Here is a 14,730-nt window from a genome sequence, read left to right on the forward strand (position 1 = left end):
CGACCTCATTGGGCACGAGCGACAACGGAGACGCCGGTGAAGATCGGGGAGAAGAAAGAGACCGTCGTAGCCTTGATCAACCACGGCTCGGAGATCAACCTCATGTCAACCGACTTCTACAAAAAGGGAAGATGGCCAATCAATACAAACCACGGATGGAAGATTCGCGCGGCAACAAAGTCTACGAAGGACTTGTACGGAGCTTGTCCCAATATCAAAGTCACGATCGGGGATGTGGAGATGGAACAACACTTCTTCGTACAAGAATCGGCGTCGCATCCTGTCATCCTAGGGCAACCTTATATCACATCATCTCGGATGGAGACCAAAGTGTTCGATAATGGAGCAGCCTTCGCACGAATAAAGAGTCTTGACAACCAAAGATCGGTCCAATTCCTAACAGTGCAAGCCAATCATGAAAGGAATCGAGATAGTCTCGGAGGCGAATCCTCGGATTTTTAAAGCGGACTATTGAAGCATGGGGCACAAATAGTCCGAGCAATCACAAGACCCCACAAGAAAGAAGAGTGCGTGGATTGCAAGGAGAAGCAACATGTGTCACACCTAGTGGCGCATGTAAACTAGTACTACCTGACAAGAAGCACAAGCGCCGGATACAAGAATTCGAGAAGATGCTGAAAGAAGAGAACATAATAGAAGAAGGAGAGTTCGTGACTCATATTATGGAAGAAGCCTCATTTAACGACACCATCGGCGAAATCGAGGATGTCGTGGACTTGAGCTATCTTCACAACCAACGCGTGATTTCGGTTAACTTCGTCAACATGTACGCTATCATCGATGAATACCGTCGTGGCATCTCGATGAAGGAAGCTGACATCAACACGAAATATAAAACGGTGGATAAGAAGATCAAGCCAATTGCAGTTCCGCTACCGGAAGATAGTTGGCAAAAGATGAAGGAAGTCGCTAACGATCCAAGCTTAAGAGATCCGAAGAAGATAGGTCATGTCTTCACCAAAGACACGAAGGGGAAGCTACGAGTTGGAAAGGAGGATTTCCTTCTCCCTGAAGAGGAGCGAATGTTTCGCAATATGCTTGAGAGACATGGGAAGGCTTTCGCATTCTTCCCACGAGAAATCGGCTGCGCCGACCCAAAGGTTATAGAGCCGATGGTGATCTTCACGGTGCCTCATGTGCCTTGGAATTTGAAACCGATACCGGTTCCGAGAGCACACCTTCCGAAGCTGATCAAGCTCTTAAAGGAGAAGGTGAGTATGGGAATTCTAGAACCGTCGAATGCTCCTTATTCCAATAGGTGGTTCACGGTGCCGAAGAAGAATGGATCATTGCGATTCATCCAAGATCTTCAACCCGTCAACAAGGTGACAATTCGAAATGCCGGAATCGGTCCGAGCGTGGACGAATTTGCCGAAGCGTTTGCGGGCCGGTCCATCTACTCCACTGGCGATCTCTACTCCGGATATGACCAATTCCAATTGGCGATCGACAGTCGGGACATTACAACCATGAGGACTCCGATCGGGCTTGTGCGGATGTGTACCTTACCCCAAGGCGCAACGAACTCGGTGGCTCATATGGTGAATGCCATGAATAAAGTCTTGAAGGATTGCATTCCGGACATCACGATGCCATTCTTGGATGATATTCTGATAAAAGGATGTTCGGATGAGGAGAAAGATGAATCGAAAGATAAGGAAGGTTGTAGAAAGTTCGTTGCGGATCATATGAAAGATTGCGAGAAAGATTGCGAGAAGCTCTCCCTCACGACTGCCTACAATCCGGAAGCAAATGGGAAGATCGAGCGAGGGCATGGACCTATCGTTAAAGCCATCGTACGGGCATGCAACGGTCGAGTCGGGAATTGGCCACGACTATTACCCTATGCCTTGTGGGCTGATAGAACGACACATAGCTCGGTGATAGGGTATATGCCGACGGAGCTTATGTATGGACAAAAGCCGATTATGCCCATCGAAAGGACGATCGCCTCATGGGTAGTGATACAGTGGGAGAACGAGATGAGCTGAGAAGAGTTATTAGTGGCGCGGATAAGGCAACTTGAAAGAAGACCTGAAGATTTAGAAAAAGCGCGAAAGATGATGAAGGCAGCCCGAGTAAAGAACAAAGTTCGGTTCGACAACATGCATCGACTTCGTCTCAAGAAGATTGAAGAAGGGGATTGGGTTTTGGTTTACGACAACACCCTTGACGATCAACACAGTACAACAAGGAAGTTCGCAAGAAGATGGTTCGGGCCGTATGTGGTGACAAGTGCCAACGATAATGCCACATACCACCTTGCGGAACTAGACGGATCAAGGTTGGCTGTACCCATTGCGGGAAAAAGAGTAAAGATTTTCAAGAAAAGACAAGACAAGGATCTTGACCTCAATTACCTCGACGATGAACATAATAGGGCGGATGTAAATGAAGACATGGAGGAATCTGATTGATCATCGTAGCTGAAATCTCACTTTCTATTTTCTTGGCACGTACGGGAGGACGTGCGGTTTGGTGGGGGTGGATGTCGTGAAGATTTTCGGCAATAGTGTGAAAATCCCATAAAACGTACGAAATCGAGTATGAATCACATAACACAATAATTGTGAAGATAACATTTTAAATAAATTTAATATCTAAGTACAAAATGATGGAGGTTTCGAATGCACTTTATTACACGAGAAACGGACAACTAAATGTCAAGATATGAGGGTATAAAGTTTGTGAAAGGAAAAGAGAAAACTGTGAGATATCCCACATAGGCACGACAAATACGACTCTCATAATATATAAGGTAGAGCAAAAGATATTATCTTTGTGTCTATGTGTGGAGCATAGAGAGTTCAAGGTAACTTGAACTAAGAGTGGAGGTGGGCTAGCTACTCGTAAAGGGTTTTGGCCAACCAAAACCAACCAAAACAGTATCCGGCGGCAACCGGCGACGACACTGGTATCCAGCGGCAGCACCGGTATATATATTTACAAGGAGGGCAACTAAGGATTCGAAACTTGCACTTCCGAGTTAGGAGTCAATTGGCTTACCATTAAGCCATGACATTTAGTTAAATTTATATTTTTATCATTGTACTTTTACATGTAAATTCTCATACATGAGAGCTAAAATGAGTGACATGGTTATCATGCACCACATGTAATACATAAGCGCCAAATGGCAAACATGTATTTTATGCATGTCTTGTACCCTCACATGCATCATATGCATGAGAGCATCTATAAAAGAAGGAAGGGGGAGGAGAAAAAACACGTTTTTTGGGGGTTATGAAATTAAGAAGAAGAAATTCGTTATCAAATTGATCTAAAGGTAAAAGTTCAATCAATCTCTCTCAATCGTGTAATCTCAACTTCTCTCTTTCCTTATCTATCTTAAGTACTTTCTCGCTAAAGCTTGCGCCAAAGCTTGTACCGACTTTGAATCCTTCCAGTCCAGAACCCCGGCGGTTCCGCCTCACGATCCGCGCGTAGTGATGGATCTTCACGACAACAGTTACAAATACACCCCAATTTGTCACGAACGTTGACTTCTCCTGATCGTCGAGGTGCATATGGAACTGATTGTAGCTGCTCAAGCTGTCTAAAACATTGCACATCTCGTGTCCATCTACAATTTGGAGTACGTCATCCGTGAATGGTAAGAGAAATGCGTCTTTTATCGTCACCACGTTCAATTTTGTATAGTCAACGCAAACTCGGCTCGACGACAATCAGACTCAACCAAGTTGCCTGCTTGACTGGTCAGATGATCCCTACTTTTAAAAATTTGTCTATTTCTTCTTTGACACGAGCCGCGTAGTTCAGGTTCATGCTGACAGGAACTACACGCTTTCGATGAACAACGCTCGGCCACAACCGAGCTTAGAATTTTAAAAAAAAGAAACACAGAAAAACGGGGAATGAATGCACGACACAATGGAGAGAAGAGTACATAGGATGTTTACGTGGAAAACCCAAACATGGGAAAAACCATGACAATCCACTGACTGCTAACTATCACTAAGAATGATTACAACAGTGAGCTCACGGAGGCAACGACCTCGTGCTCACGATCTTCGCCACAAGCGGCGGTTACAACAGAGGCAACGACCTCTTCCTCTCTCTCTCTCTCTCTCTCTCTCTCTCTCTCTCTCTCTCTGTACACTGTTACGCGCTCTCTGATCTTGCGCCAACAAGAATGACAACAACTCTATAAAAGAGTTTTCCCTAAGTCATATTTATACTAATATGACTTTTTGGCTATTTACAAATATAGCCCCGACGGACTCTCAGGAAACATATTTATGAATATGTCCCTTCATCCGGTGAGCACTTCTCACCGGGCCTTCACCATCCGGCTCTTGCCGGGTACTCCTCATCTGGTTCTCACTGGGTCTTCCGTAGCCGGGTACTCTTCATCTGGTTCTCACCGGGTCTTCCGTAGCCGGGTACTCTTCATCCGGTTTCGGCCTCGGTTGAGTTTCTCATCAGCACTGTTCTTCTCACTTCCCATCCGGAGGGACCTGTTTCCTAACATAATGGTCGGACGGACCTAGTCTCCGCCATCCGTAGCCAGAATGGGCATGCTTCCCAATCTGTGAGGCCCAATCGATTGGAAGTGGCTTTGCTTATGAAGTTAACTTTAGAGCCACCATCGATGATGCACCCATACATCTCCTCCTCTTGTAGCATAACATTAATAGCCGAGTTATGGTGGTTGACCACTGTCGGCCCTGTTGTTGATTCGGCAAAATTTGCGGAAATGGTTACCTAGCCCGGCTTTCGCATTCGTGCTTCCATTGTTTGCCAAAATCTGGGGACTAAGTTTAACAACTTATTCATCATCATTGTGATCTGGCAATCAACGAGGGCTTGTCATATCGGGTCATTGATGTCATAGCTTCCTCCATTCATGACAATGATGCTTCGGTTGTTCTATCGTGCCACATTCATTCGACGTTTGCGTCATTGGCTTTTGAGACCCATGCTTTCACAACTTTGCAAATGTCTTCTTGGACCTCCCACTCGGAGGGCTTTGTTTGGTTGCGGGTGGTCACTTTTTGGCCCTCCACGGTCATCGTATTGACCATCGGTCCCTTCCCCTTGTCACGTCGCAGGCACTGATTTGCATAATGACCAAGTTGCTGGCAGATAAAACATTGCACACTAGATTCACCTCTTTCTCCTATTGGTGGAGCCACTGGCTTCGGCTATGCCTAAGGCTCATCGCGAGGTCATGCTTGGTATTGATAGTGCCACGTGTTATGGTGTTTCCTGCGATAATCGTGTTGGTTGTTATTTGGTAGTCGGCATCGGTCCTCCGAATTGTTGTCACGTGGTTGTTGGTTGCAAGGCTACCGATCGGTGTCGTACGCCCGCCTCTATTATTCGTGGGGTGTCGATTCTCATAGAGTTGCTCATTTTGATTATTGTACTAGTTATTTCAACCATAGTCCTCTTCGTCTCTATTGCCATCGTCCCAATTGTGATCGTCTTCCCTGCGAATACGGTAATTGTGACGATTGCGCTTCGTGTTCCAATAACACTTGTCCTAGACAAATTGCTCATTCGTCTGTCGACCGTTGCGTTGTGGTTCCATTCTCCGAACTAGTGTCGTGGGTTGATTCAAAAGATTGTACTCGGATTGGTCGACCGTGCGTGCCCTGGAGTGGCTAATAGGGTAGTGTATGCATATATTGCAGTCGACCGCCGAGTGTTTCGGGTTCTGAATTTCCTACCGGAATCGATACTCGTCATCCCATATTAACGCTTGTCATAAGGATGTCATGGACATGCCTTGTTCTGTATCCTCTATCTCCAATCGAAGAAGCCAGTTGATGACCGTGTCCGCCGTTTGGCCCGTGAAATTGAGCATGCCCAACGTTATTCTCATGGGTGTGTGCAAGGTGGTGAGAAAAATATCCTTAGCCTCGTCCTCAGAGTGTGGCCGTGTGAGTCAGCGATGGACTCCTGATTAAATTGCCGAATGGAATAGAACTGACCAATGATCTTGCGTTGTAGAACACTTCGGTGGAAAAGCCGAAGGAACGTCGTGCGAAGCTAGTCAAAAGTTGTGAAGGTGGTCAGGTCGAGCTGCAAGTGCCACCACGTTACTCGTCGGTCTAGAGTAAGCCCAAACTCCGCGATCTTGGACGCATTGGCCTGGGCTTCCGCTAGCCACTGCGGACGTGGTTCGTGTTCCATACGTTGACAAAAGACCTCGCGTGGGCCTCGACATCGAGTTCACCATTGTAACATGGGTAGGCGAATGCCATGGTGTCACACATATAGCGTCTGACGTTGTTGTGGGTGGGCTCTGTCGGAGGAGGTGTGAGGTTGTTCTCACAAGTGCTCCCATTGGTGCTCTCAATGACCGGGTGTAGTGGGGAGAGGAACTCCTGACCAGTCGTCGGGATTCTACCCGAGTTGGAGGTTTACCTCGTCGTTCTATCTCTTTGTTGCCTCTACGGCTAGACGACGTCCATTCCCCGATGTTCTTCAATGCTTGTTAAAAATCTACCAGGCGTGCCAAAAGTGTTACCGGTTTAGGGTAACACGGTGCCGAATCCTCGGCCCTTTGGGGATTGGCTCAAGGGTATTGTGGTTAGGGAAGGAGTGCCCAAGTGTATACAAGAATCGTAATAGCTATGTTGATCGTGGAGACTGTGGAGATTACACAGAGGGCTACAACCGACCACGAATGTACATAACACACAGAGTACGATGACTCAAGACAAATACTCTCAAGAAAGAATAGAGACACAGAAATAAGGCAAAACTGATATATATTTCAAAGTTCTTCATACAGTATTACGATTAAGTTTTTACAAGTTTTCCATGCCCTTTATACAGGGTTATGGGCGGTTACACTTTGCGCGTGACTTTGCACGTGAACCGTTATCCCTCATGAATGCTTTAGCTATTATGCCTTCTTTACTACGGTTTGGTCCTACCCGTCTTCTTCGCTCGCCGTAACCATTCCTTTGTCTTTTTCCCCATTTTTTCCTTTCCCACTTGGTCGTCTGAGGCGGGCAACACACGTCAACTTCCCAAAGTTTCAGGAGGTGCAGGTGAAACGGGTGGTGTTCAGCTTGCCAAAACTCAACGGCCATAAAGGCCAAATATGTGAAGCTTGTCAATTAGGGAAACAACACCGGCTTCCATTCCCCAATGAGCGAAATCGAGCCGAAATAAGCTCGATTTAATCCATTCGGATATATGGGGACCGACACAGAAAGTGACCATCGGTTGGAGCTATTATTTTGTAACCTTCATCGATGGCTACACTCGGAATACCTAGGCGTGCTTGGTTGAGAAGAAAAGAGAAGTCTTCTCTTTCTTCCTAAAGAACACTGAGATATTTGATATAGGTAATATGACGCAATCTGAAAACACCACGTAAAAAGAGGACTAAAAATAGGTTGATTCACAAGAAGGGCATGCGCATACGTAAAGGACATTTAAAAGTGCTCCATAAATATATTGATTTTTAACATGTTGAAAATTTGTGACGTGTCTAAAAAAACCTAAATAATTCGCAAGACAAACTTACAAAATAGTATACAAAATGACTAACACCTAAATCTATAATAGTTGGCATTTGACAGTTTAACCTCGAATACAATATTTATTGTTTATGAGTGAAAATTGTCACTTTCCAAGTCTATTCCATCATTTTCAGACCCATCGGATGAACTTGTAGCAAACCTCTAGCTTAGATTACAAGAGAAGAAAACTCAAGATTGTAAAAAGAATAGCTAAAAAAAAATACAAAAATTACTTCTCTGGCTCTTTTACATATTTAAGGTTTTCCCCTTCCACATTGGGGCAACCATCAAGCCGAAAGATGTAGAGCTAGGCTATTGAGTTCTCCTTCTCTTGGTCTGACAATTGTTGCTTAATGTTGTTGTCAATGTCTTCATGAGTATATCACAAGTACATAATAACATTCTTGAATAGAAGAAGTGATAGTGGGTGGAGGTATTGGCATAAAATGACACTTTCTAAAGGCTACTTAAAGTCAAACCTTATAGATTAGAATACATCATAAAAAAGCTTTATTTGCATAAAAAAAGTAGCAAGGCTTCACATTGCATACATCACATGTTGTTGACCTCCCCCAAATGGAGCTCGACATGGTCTTGATATGGCACTTGATGTGGGAGGTGGTGGTATTGATCAAAGGTCATTTCATTACAACTGTTTGGGAGCCCTACCCCATGACTTATGACCCTCCACCATCCAAAGATATGTGGAGGGTTCATGTGTATGAGAAGAGATAACACATTGAAAATATGATTAGATTATAACACATATATTCATAGTTTATTTATCTTGTGAATAATAAAACCCAAGTGTGATAAAAATGTCATCGAAACTATGCGTTGACATTAGTTTTTGGTGACATATTTCGCGTGGATATTACATACAAAAGCACACTTCCTAGCTTGAGCGATCATGATATTACCAATAGGAAACCCTAAGGAATAGACAACCACAAAGAGAAATAAAGTTATGTACACCTACAAACAAATATGCCACATCCCAATTTCACATCCAATCTAGCTACTGAAGAAGCAATGAGATGCATTTATAAACAGCCATGAGGTTGTGATAGGCTATTTTACAACATGGCACAACTACAAACACAAGGGGTTGCACGACAAGGTAATATAATCCGATATTTTGTTCTTTAAACTTTGGGTGAGACAGGGAACACAAATAACCTAGGAAAAGCTGCATCGCGGGCTGATACGAGAGAATGTGGTCGGACACAGATACTGATATCCATCCATACATGTAAAACAAGGCACATATGTATAACAGAAACGTGTGCATTGATAATACATAGGTGGAAGCCGGATCGGAGGCACACACTCCACGGCACATGCGAGTAGTAGCGGTAGGCACCCTAAGGTGAGAAACCTCGATAATTATCATCATCATTTAAATGAAGAGTAGAACACTCGTGTTCTCCTCCTTAAAAAAAAAAAAACATTCCCTCCTTTAATACATATCATCATCGAGAAGGAAAGAGGGACACGTGGGAACATTTGCTCCCATTCTTTTCTTTGGAGTCAAGAGTTGTGCCCATGCAACCATCCCACGTCAAAATTCATACTCTCTCTCTATGTCTCTCTCTCTCTCTCTATGTCTCTCTGTGTCCATGTGTTATCCATTAAATATACACACATTTAATTCGTTCTGCGCCTCTTATCATAGAATTATTTCCTTCTTCTCCTTTGATCTTCCTCTTACTATCCTCCTAATTTTCTCTCTTCCATCTTCAATCAATCCTTTGTTTTTGTTTTCTTTTTAACTGGTGTTCTTTTGACAGAGAGAGAGAGAGAGAGAGAGGGAGGAAGTGAGTAATAATATGGAGGTGTTTCAGAGTATGCTGGATCTGCTCGTCCCACCTGTTGCTTTCTGCTTCCTTGTGTTCTGCCTGCCCACCATTTACTTCTTCCGGATTGCCAAGCGCTTCCTTGCATTCTTCTTGAAAGAGAATGTGAGAGGAAAAGTGGTCCTCATCACAGGTGCTTCCTCCGGCATCGGCGAGGTAATAATGCCGTTCATATCTATTATGGCTTTCGCCCCCCGAATTTTGTTTGGTTCCTCCCATAATATCTTTGTTATCTATCTATTATGATAATTGCTTTTTTAGCGATTGAGTTTTTGGATATATTAATTGTATTTCTAGTATTTAGAATCTATGATCATTGTTTTCTGTGGGGGTTCCTTCTTGCATGAAATACACACATGGACTAAAATCTGTAGCAGATAGTAAGTATGTGGACTAATATCCGTTTGGTTCGATTTTGTGGACTATGTTAGCTTGTAGTTTGTTGGTGATTAATGAATTAAGATATATTTGGAGGCAACAATCCGTACTGGATAATTTGTAAGTAATCATAATTTGTCAGTAGTCATGTCTAGTGTTTAATTTTTTTCTCTTGTTAGTGTATGGATATACGACCATGCAAGAAATGGTAATATATTCGAGTTGCCTCCCATAATTATGTCGGATCTAAATCTTTTGTCTCTAGCATATCGTGTGAAAAACAAACCCTAATATCATGCTGAGAAATGTTAATATATTATATTCGAGCTATGATTCTCCCATAATCATGTCATAACTAAAAATTTTGTCTCTAGCATATTGTGTCGAAAACCCTAATATGTTGCTTATGTATATTTTGTATGTTAATATATAATATAACGCCTGTCCTTCCATCTTGCCTTTTTCACATTCTTGTCTTGATAATGAGTTGTTTTGTGTTGTGCTGTTAAAATGATAAAACACAAACAGCAAGTAGCTTATCAGTATGCACGCCGTGGTGCAATCCTAGTCCTTGTGGCTCGTAGAGAAGAGAAATTGAAGGCAGTCGCCGAGCGAGCTCGGAAACTAGGAGCTAAACACACTCATTACTTCATGGGAGATGTCGCAAAGGAAGCCGATTGCAAGCGTTTCATCGATGAAACAATCCATAGATATGGGCGTTGTAAGCACACAACAACGTTCTCATAGCAATTAAGTTAATCTAATCTTATTGTATTATTACCTCTTCTTTTGTTAAATCTCTTCTTCTTTTGTTCATTTCCTCCTAGTGGATCATCTGGTAAATAATGCTGGAATATCTCATAGCTTTCTCTTCGAAGAAGCGGTTGACATATCTTCTTCATGTAGTCCAATCATGGTAAGAAAAAGAAACTCTTGGTGAATTGATGAATGTCAAATCTTTATAGTAGCTGGGCACGCGGGGTACATATTTTTGAAATGATAGAATATAGGTGGAAATCTCTAGAATATTGGGCTTTTAAGGCGAATCATTTCATAGATGTTACTATTATGTGACAATCGTTTTGATGTTATGATTATATAAATTTTCTCTATATCAAATAAGAGAATTGATAGAAGAATGTGGTATAAATGATGAAATTTACAATCTTTACTTTTGTCCTTGGTAGGACATCACATTTTGGGGGAACATCTACACAACATTTTATGCCTTACCTCACCTCAGGCGTTCGAGAGGGAAGATAATTGCAAATTCGTCTGTCGTGGCATGGCTACCGGTTCCAAGAATGAGCATATATAACGTAAGTAGTAAGGATCAAATTGTATGATGGTTTTTCTTATCTTTTCTTATTTTCTCTATGGGTTTGGATCTTACATAAATAAATGGAATGTGAAGGCGGCAGAGGCAGGGATATTCAATTTCTATGAGACATTGAGAGTCGAGGTTGGGCCGGCTGTGGGTATCACAATTGTCACTCCGGGATACATTGAGAGCGAGATGACAAAGGGGAAGTTCATGACCCGGGAAGGGAGGCTCGTAGTTGATGATGAGCTTCGCGATGTAAGTAGCAAAATTTGAAGAAAGGAACTAAATTTTCTTGTTTAATTGGAATTTGTGATCTTTACGTAGTATAAATCATCATAATCTTTTTTGTTTGGATTATGCATGGACTTTTCTAAGTGATCAATGTTACTCGTTTTAGATCCAAGTTGGTCCTTGGCCTGTTGAGTATGCAGAGAATTGTGCCAAGGCCATCGTGAATGGTGCAGTGAAAGGGATGAGGTATGTCCAAGTCCCAAGTTGGTACAACACCTTCTTCGTGTATAGATTGTTTGCACCGGAGATCCTCGATTGGTTTTACCGATTGCTATATATTCAAAAGTCTCCCCAAGGGAAGCCTTACACAAAGACAATCTTGGATGTAACTGGCGCCAAGTCCATTCTTTACCCCCCCTCCATTCAAGGCGTGAAACCGCAATAGATAGAAGGAAGGTAAAAAGAGTACATAAAAGAGTTACTAGGACCAACCAACAAAGAAATTTAAAAGTTAAATAAAAAGTAGAGTTACTAGAACCAACAAAAGTTGAACTTTGTGTTTACATTCTTATGGCATATATATATATATATATATATGGTTCTTGAGTAGGAAGACTTATAATATTTCTTGAACATTACTTCGTAACGAAGAATGGTTATCAAATGTTGTAAATTTTGCTCACATGAGCATACGAAGAATGGTTATCGCATGTTGTAAATTTTGCTCACATGAGCATATGTTTGTTTTATATGCTACTGTGTAAATAAAAAAGTTTTAATTTTAGTATGACAATGCAAATTTGTGTGTAGCTTCTCGTTGCCTTACTTGGTTTATTATTGAAACCATCTAGAGTGTAAAATTTGCTCACATGACCATATAAATGTTTTATATGCTAGTGTGTAAATAAAGAAGTTTCATCAATGTATGATAATGCAAATTTGCGTGCCGAAGCTTCTCGTTGTTTTACTTGGTTTATTAATGCAACCATCTCGTGTAAGCTTTGCTCACATAAGCATATGTTTGTTTTGTATGCTATTGTGTAAATGAACAAGTTTCAATCTTTGTATGATAATGCAAATTTGCGTGTCGAAATTTCTAACCTTGGTTTATTATTACATGAGCATATGTTTGTTCTACAATCTTCGTATGATAATGCAAATTTGTGTGTCAATCTCGTTGCCTTTCGTGGTTTATTGTAGGAATCGTCTCTAGACAATATTGACAAGTTGTATTGTATGGTTACAAGCTCAAAGCTCCCATGTTCTCTACATCAAACATACCATAAACGATGGTGCTCTTTGCGTTTTCTCTTCTTAATGTGGACAAAAATGTTTTTTAAGTAGGGGATGGTGCTATACTTGAGCAAACGTTCTCTCGTTGTAAATATGTACCTGGAATGTTTGTATAATTTTGTGTGATTCATACAACCCATCACATTAATGGCAGCGATGGGATGGGATAGTATATTTGTATGGATAGGAGGAGGTGATTATAGTTTCAATGAGTTTCTTCATGTAACTACACACTATTGGATATTTGCTCATTCCAGTTTATTTTCCATGGAGATTTACCTTACAATAGACATTGAGAGAAACATGAGAGTGAGACACAAACAACATCTGATAAATGGGTGTCCAAACATTACTTTAGGGTAATAAAAGCAATAATTATAGCTACCAGCTAAAAGAGAAGTTGAATTTCCCTGTGCATTTGGTTTCCTTAATACAGTTAAGCAAATGATCTGAATTATGAGAAGACACACGGCTCTAGAGAGAGAGAGAGATGGAACCCTTATGTGCAGCAAACACAGACCCTGGTGGTGTGCATTTTGCTTGCACCTAGAGCAAGTTGCCCTTCATGCTGTCTCTAGTTTAGCGTTTCATCTGATGTTCTCAGATCCAGTTTTATATATCAATTTTGTTTTGGTCTACACAGTATTTTGTTTGATTCTTGCTTTTGTATGTATTTTCCTGGAACACAATCATGGGTAATCTGATAAATTCAGAAGAATTCAAGTGTCCAAAATTAAGAAGTTAGTTAACTGATGTAAAGCCATCATTAATTAAGAGGAGCTAATTCTCATTCAACAATTGTAAGGTTAAGGCTTCATTCACGTTATAAATCCTTTTGATGCTAACCACATGATATAATTTGCTCAACTGTTATATATATGGTTATCAGCAACATTCTTCACATTTGAAATCTACATTGCAATGCCTTATGCTACCCTCAAACAAGAAGTTTGAATGGGATAAGGACCACCGCGGTTGTTGTGAATGAACATTATAATGTGAGCCAATATCGGAATAATCATTCCTGGTAACTAGACACGCATTATCATCCAAGTCAATGAGCTCTCCCAAGCTCAACCTACAATTGCCTGAGCCATGTAGCTTTCCCAAGGTTTGCAAGAGCCCTTCTCTCCACACAATCCTCTTCACATGGTGGCCCGCTTGGTGGATCTGCCCAGACGAGCTCGCTTCGTCATCACCATGGTGCTTATAATTGGGACCATCGGTCCGCGTTACAAATACATAGTCCGAATCTGTTTGGGCCCAATCTGGAGAAAGAGGATTACCTTCACCAAGCTTAATCTTAGCGGAGAGGTCACTAAGTTTTGTCTCGGCACAGCTCACATGGACTGAATCATCTCCGTTGCGCTTTCTTAGGGCAGACATCGCATTGTCGGGATTATCTTTTGTAAGTTCCACGTTGGGCAAGCTTGTCACCTCGATGAAATGGTCACGGAGCTCGGAGGTATATATCGCCGCATGGTCATGATGAGAGGGTGAAGTAGTGGCAATCATGGGTTTGGTTTGATTAGGGGAGGAAGTTTGGAGGGAATGGTAATTATGTTGAATATTATTGTGAGGAGGAGATGAGGTTGTGAAGGTATTGAAGTGATGGTTGTGGGAAGAGGTGTTAGAAAGGTAGTGCTTGAATCTCTTGAGGAAGGGTGGGAGGAGAAGGTGGGAAGGAAAGCACCCATGCCATTGTTTCTTAACCTTCCCAAACTCTGGGCTAACACTGGGGTTGATGAGAGTCATGGTGGAGGAGGAGAAGAAAAGGAAAGGAGAGGAAAGGCCAAAACCCTTTACCTTACTTCACACACTCTCTATGGTCAGCATTTACGTATATCTCCCTTGTTAAGTAGCTTTCATTTCCCTCTCCCAAATTCCAATCTCTCTCTCTCACACACACACACACACTTTGTGACTCAATACCCCCTTGTTAATTAGCCCCCAAACACAAACAACAAGTCGTCGAGAGCGTTCAACTAGCTTAACTAGCTTTCATCATCAATGGTACCCATATCTTGCCATCTAGAAGAACCAAAGGATCCTAAGCACACATGTTAAGGCCCCAGAAACCAAGAAAGTGGGAAGAAAATAAATAACAAATGAGCTATATCTTATG

The 14,730-nt window shown here is 42.0% G+C and overlaps 1 protein-coding gene across 1 annotated transcript; it reads left to right on the forward strand.

Annotated features, from left to right (window-relative positions):
• Positions 1-9,352: 9,352 nt before the first annotated feature.
• On the forward strand, positions 9,353-11,826 carry LOC147857116 (11-beta-hydroxysteroid dehydrogenase-like). Its single transcript, XM_087328584.1, has 6 exons — positions 9,353-9,535; positions 10,286-10,478; positions 10,585-10,673; positions 10,945-11,076; positions 11,172-11,336; positions 11,479-11,826. Exons 1-6 carry the CDS (start codon positions 9,353-9,355, stop codon positions 11,755-11,757), a joined length of 1,041 nt encoding a protein of 346 aa, XP_087184710.1. The 3' UTR covers positions 11,758-11,826.
• Positions 11,827-14,730: the final 2,904 nt, after the last annotated feature.

This window comes from Azolla caroliniana, unplaced genomic scaffold (genome assembly GCF_043228905.1).
Source record: "Azolla caroliniana isolate FFs.n. ecotype wild unplaced genomic scaffold, voAzoCaro1.0.p SCAF_12, whole genome shotgun sequence".
Lineage (NCBI taxonomy): Eukaryota > Viridiplantae > Streptophyta > Polypodiopsida > Salviniales > Salviniaceae > Azolla > Azolla caroliniana.

Bases quoted from the DNA above. Each gene is read 5' to 3' on its own strand.
- LOC147857116 (XM_087328584.1), top strand. From the start codon at position 9,353: ATGGAGGTGTTTCAGAGTATGCTGGATCTGCTCGTCCCACCTGTTGCT. The intron at 9,536-10,285 runs GTAATAATGCCG...AAACACAAACAG, and splicing joins CTTCCTCCGGCATCGGCGAG to CAAGTAGCTTATCAGTATGC. The intron at 10,479-10,584 runs GTAAGCACACAA...ATTTCCTCCTAG, and splicing joins AATCCATAGATATGGGCGTT to TGGATCATCTGGTAAATAAT.